The sequence below is a fragment of the Poecilia formosa genome, unplaced genomic scaffold, assembly GCF_000485575.1.
Source record: "Poecilia formosa unplaced genomic scaffold, Poecilia_formosa-5.1.2 Scaffold497, whole genome shotgun sequence".
NCBI lineage: Eukaryota > Metazoa > Chordata > Actinopteri > Cyprinodontiformes > Poeciliidae > Poecilia > Poecilia formosa.
The window spans coordinates 242,853-248,569 of NW_006800436.1; the positions used below are offsets into that span (position 1 = coordinate 242,853).

The 5,717-nt window shown below is 41.9% G+C and overlaps 1 protein-coding gene across 1 annotated transcript in view; it reads right to left on the bottom strand.

Moving 5' to 3' along the window:
- Positions 1 to 1,988, bottom strand: part of LOC103156758 (tomoregulin-1-like) — a 13,408-nt gene extending 11,420 nt beyond the window's left edge. Inside the window, exon 1 of the mRNA XM_016664564.1 lies at positions 717 to 1,988. Within this exon, the coding sequence (XP_016520050.1) occupies positions 717 to 855 (139 nt within the window). The 5' untranslated portion in view covers positions 856 to 1,988. The remainder of the gene's footprint in view (positions 1 to 716) is intronic.
- Positions 1,989 to 5,717: the final 3,729 nt, after the last annotated feature.

Genomic DNA, 5,717 nt, shown 5'->3' on the forward strand with positions numbered 1-5,717 from the left:
CATTAAAGCAGAAACGCAACTGAAACGTGTGAAATGAGGAGCTGCAGTGAAACTGGAGCCTGGAGAGACGAACAGCAGGTCTGGATAACACTGACGTCCTCTGGGCTTCAGAGCCGGAGATGTTTGATGGGTTCAGCAGTCAGAGCGTCTGAGTCGTTCATCAACACCTCAGTGATCCCAGATTATTCTTTAATCACTGGATTTCATCCCGTTCGCAGTAAATCTGCAGGTTTCAGAGGTTATGAGGCTGCAGCTGACTGACCCGCTGTAACTCTCTGCCCTCCGGTCTCGGCGGTCAGATGCAGCTGAGGTTCTGTTTGAGGTCAGCTGCCGTAAATCTGAGCTGCGGTTTGATGAATCTGTCAGAAACGGGCCGACCTCGCCCAGTTCCTCCCAGCCTGTAATTAAACCCAGAATAGACCCGGCCTGAACTGAGGAGTGGTCACACACACACACACACACACACACACACACACACACACACACACACACACACACACACACATCTGTGGGTCTGACTGCATCAGGTGGTCTCATTAACCTGCTGAACCTCCTGTTATCCTTGAGATGCGCCTGGTTTCTCATCCTGCTCGGTCGTCATGACAACAGGGGATGACAACAGCTCAATCACGTGATCAGCGGGTAGAAACAATAAGGCTGCAGCCAGTGACCTCTGACCTGCAGGTTCAGGTGTGTGTGTTGGGTGTGTGTCTCACCTGGACACTCCGCGGCCTTCCCGGGGCCGCAGTCCGGGCTGCCGCCTCCTCCGCTGCGGGGGAACGAGCTCCGGGCTGCGGGGAGACCCAGCAGAACCAGCAGGCAGCAGAACCAGGAGACCCGGCGCAGAGGAGCCATGATGGACGGACAGAGAGGAGTGGAGGGGGCTGGGGGTAACGGAGAGATGCAGCTGAATGGAGGTTTGAGGAAAAAATGGGTGAAAAGGAGGAATCTGGGTTTTTCTGGCTCCTTCTTCTTCTAAACTGATCCGGAATGAGAGAAAGAGAGATCAGCCAAAAAATAAAATCCTTAAATCCTCTTTGTGTCCATGCGTCCTCCTGAAACTCCTCTGGGCTTCCAGGAGAATCACTTACAGAGGAAATAGGCTGGAAAAGCCGAGGAGAAAGCCGGGAGGAGGGATAACAAAGCAGCAAAGGGCCCGGGGGGCTGCACACACCGACCCCCACACCTCACAGCCCGGACACAGCCTCCATCCCCCAGCCCCCGCTGCCAAGCGCTCAAACCGGCGGGGAGAAGAACCGACCGCGGGGCGCCGCGGAACTACCGATCCAGGTGGAGCTCCGGAGGGGCCGCAGCTGCAGCATCCAGGCCGAGCAGGAGCGTCTGTGCGCCGGGGAGGCTGGGCGGAAAGGCTCGGTGGGTCGGAGTCGGACCGGTACTTTTCTTTCCTTTCTCTCCGTGCTCCTGTTCTTTCTCCCCCGGATCACATCAACAAAGGCCCGGACCATGTGACCTGCAGGAGACCACTCCCACAGAGACGATCCCACAGCCCCACTCAGAAGCAGCACATCCCATAATAATCACAACAAATTGGGGTTAATTAGTGACGTTTTAATCCTGCAGGTGGGGAGTTTCAACTTCCTGTAGGTGGAAAAGGTAAAACTGCCTCCGGACCGAGTCTGAAACCAAAACGGACCCAAAGAAAATCTGAATCAATTCAGTTTCACTCTGAAAAAAAAACTGAAATCTTTTGGTTGTTTTAGTAAATTTTCACAATTTTACACCAAACATGAAGTAATCCACCGTACAGAAACCTGAAGCACCTTTAATTCTTTGGTACTTTCTGTCCTGTGATCAGATATTTTCAGTGATTCTCATCAATAATTCTGTAGCATTTTTGGACTTTGGTTGATTTTTCAGTTTTAGGTCTCAAAGCAAATTATGTAAAAATGTATGATGTGATATTGTCTCGACCAAATGGAAAGATTCAGAGCTAAAAACAAAAATCTCCACAGCATCCATCCATCCATCCATCCATCCATCATCCATCTGACCAGCGCTCCACTCTGGATGTTTTATAAATCTCAAATTGTTTTAATTAGGAATGTGTCTTGATTTCCTGTTAAAACAATGAAACTCTGTAGTTTTGCTCTTCGGCGTCTGTATTCGGCTGCACTGAGCTGAATTTTCTTAGAGTTTATAAAAACAGACACTGGACCTCCAAATAACAAGTAGAAAACTTATTTATGGTGAAACTGGTGGCTCACTTGTTCAGAGTGCTGTTGTTGCCCCCAGACAATGCCGCCCTGGGTGGTGAGCCAGATTGCCCATAAGGAAAAGACTTAATCATTTTTCATAAAGTTGCTGTTAAAAAAAAGCACTGAAATGAAAAAGGACAAGATGTTGAGTCAGGACTGCATCTGTTCAATGGAGCTCATTTCTGAATCTGAAAGTGGAAACGCTGACAGTCCGCAGCCAGCAGATGGCGCCACAGTGCAACAATCTATTACCTTCTACAGTGAAGAAATTCAGGAAGAACAAAACACAAAAACCGAAAAGAAAATAATCAAATTTTAATGGTGAAAAGGTTTAAATCAAATCTGACTTTGTTTAAATAAAAACTAAAACATTTAGCAGGAAACTGTCAGAAACCAACAAACACCTGAATCAGAACGTCGAACATGAAATGAGAATGAAGAAATAAAACTAAAATAAAAAAATTACAAAAACCAGAAACCAGGACTGAAGTCATAAAGCTGAAGTCAAACCTCAGAAATGCAGATTAAAACAGTTTTTCTGTTTTATTAACAGCTGGAGGTCGTCCTGCTTCATCCAGATTAAAGTTTATTACGGTTTAAAGCTTCATAAGTATTAATTATGGAAATAAACCTTAAACTTTCTGCTGACTGTTTGTTTCACCTGGTTTAAAGTGACGGATCCATTTATTTCTCTGGTTTTTACCCAGATGTCACCATAACGATAATCTGGATTATTTTAAAACTGGAAGGTTTTCTGACCTTCCTGTGAATTTAATTTCATTCCTGAAGAGAAAAACAAACTGAGCTGTAAGCAGAACATTTCTGTCCTTCTGGTTCTGCTCTGAGGCGCCAGAACCACCAAACAAGCTGCGAACATCAGAAATATCATTTATGGTTCCACAGTGGTAGAATAAAATGTAACTAATTTAAACATTTTATCTCCTTCTGTGCGTCAAACTTGATCTCTGTAGTTAATTTATCAGTGTTTAAAACAACGTCTGAACGTTTTATATTCACTGATTTTAACATGATGGTTTGAAACAACCTGATTCACAGGAAGGCAGCAGAAAAACAGAAACATAAAAACTGATTCAAAGTTCAGTTTATCTGTGGAGGTTTTTGGTTTGACTTCATCTAAAAACTCCAAACCTGAGTTCTACTTTTATTTTTAATAAAAATAAATTTACAGCAGAGCCGTTTAACAGCCCCGTTTTCACATCTACAGCCTGTATTTATCGCATCATTTTAATTTCATAACTGGTTTTATTGTTGCTGAGAAACAGGAGCAGCTGAGTCCGAATGTGAACAGAACGAACCAAACATCAAACCAGCCAGAACCACAGAGATGATCTGATCCTCCTTCATCCAGCAGAGGTTCTGCTGGGGTCCGATCGGATCAAAGCGGATCCTCATCCAGACTGAGTTTACCGCCTGAGGGCGTTCCCACTGATTACTGATCCAACACACTCAGATTAATCCTCCAGATCGTTAGTTATCGATCTGGTTCTTCTCTTGTTTACATATTTTACTTGTTTCTGTTTTTGGCTTTTTTCCTCTCGTGTTTAAATGATTAATGTGACGTTATCGGCTCCACGTTTCCCAGTTTTCCTTTGAAGTTTTTCATGTTTTATCACGTTTCCACTCCAAACATGTTCTTTTAAACTTTATTCTTTATTCTAAATGCTTCTGAATCTAAAACGTTTCTCAGGTTTTCTTCCAGGAACGTTTTGATTTCCACACATTTCATCATCAACTCTGACCAGCTTCCAGTTTCTCCTCTGAGCCTGTAAAGTGTTTCTGTCTTTAGCATAATAAAAGTGTGATCAGCTCAGGAACTGAGCAGGTTTCTGTAAACCTGAACTGCAGGATTTCATCAGGTTGATGTTTCATCCGATGTGTCGCTGCAGCAGGGATTTCCTCACTGTGTTTCTACGAAGGCATGCTGAGACAGTGAAGCAGTCACACTGATGAAACAACCAGGTGTGTGTGTGTAGGTGTGTGTCTTCCAGGGTGTCTAAATTCAAAGCTTTCCCAGAAACAAACCAAAAGGTTAAAGGTCAAATAACCCTGATGATCCAGTTGTTGTTTTCTTCTGTTTTTCTTCCTTTCATCCAGAAATCGCTGCAACGTTTTCAGTTTTCTTGAGTTTTCTTGGATTTCTGCTGGTTTTCTCTGACTTTCCCTCCAGCTCTTCCTTCATTGGTAGAAATGAAAACCTGCCATAAATTAGATTCACTTTTAGGACCAACTTGTTTGGTCACTGACGGGTTCAGAGCCGGTTCTGCCCGACTGGCTGTCAGCTGCTGTTAGAGACAAACGACCAACCAAAATCCATTAGTGTGTTTTTTCTTGCTTTGTTGGCATGAAGTGAAATGTTAGGTAAACACAAACAAGCAGAAAATGGATATTAATTATGAATGCAGCACATGTTGCTGCATTAAATCTGTGAAAACAGGAAGCAGGAAAAAAACATCCTGCTGAGATTTAAACTATAAGCTTTTATTTTATAAAGTTTTTCAGAATAAAACCACAGAAATGTAAAAAGAAATCCAGAAAAACATTTAAATGAATATAAAACATTATTCCTGTTCGAATGGATTAAACTGAAGAAAATAAAGTTTGCATGTAACATTTCTAAAACAATAAAGTTATATTAATAAGAACGGATGGAAAATAAAAATAAACTGTAAAAAAAATGTGAAACTATAAAATTCATCATTTAAAAAGTTTTTCCATCTTTGATGTGACATTAATTTTATTTCAACCAAAATAAAAAAGTTTGAACAAACTAAGAAACTAACCAGTTTGTTCTTAAGCTTAAAGTCACTTTTGGAGGAAAATTTTAAGTTTTCAAACTGAGCAGCTGCTGGACATTTCCTGGCCTTTAGGTGGCGCTGTGGTCATCTGTTCTGAGGTCCATAAAGATGTTAAAAACTTTGTTGTTCAGTCTTTTGGCCTTCATTTTTATCTGGTTGTATAATTTTTATTGTTATTTCATATTTTCTCTATTACTAGTTTTGTTCTCTGCATAAAAACATTTACTTCAACTTATTTCAACAGAAAATAAGTTTTATTTATGATCAAGCAGTCAAAAAGAGAAAGATTAGTATAAAAATAAATGAATATGAATATTTTTGCATGTTCTTCATTGTATTTGTTGGTTTAATTGATAAAATTATATTTCAAAGTTAAATATATATGAGGCACCTTGGCTGAAGCCCAGGGCCCCACACCCTCCTAAATCTGGCCCTGCTCACCTTTTGGGTCCATCATTCTACACATCATGACAATCAGGTCGGCCAGTGGAATAAAGTCCATTCCGTCCTCTAAACGTTCCCCACTGACAACTTTTAACCATTTTCTCCTGATTATTTTCCTCCAAATCTCTAACCGCATGATGGACCCTGTAACTCTGTCCTCCAGGTGAGGGGCGTTTACTTTGGGACAAACTACTGAACTGATTTACAGGTACCATCGTGTCACCTGACATTCAAAGTGCAC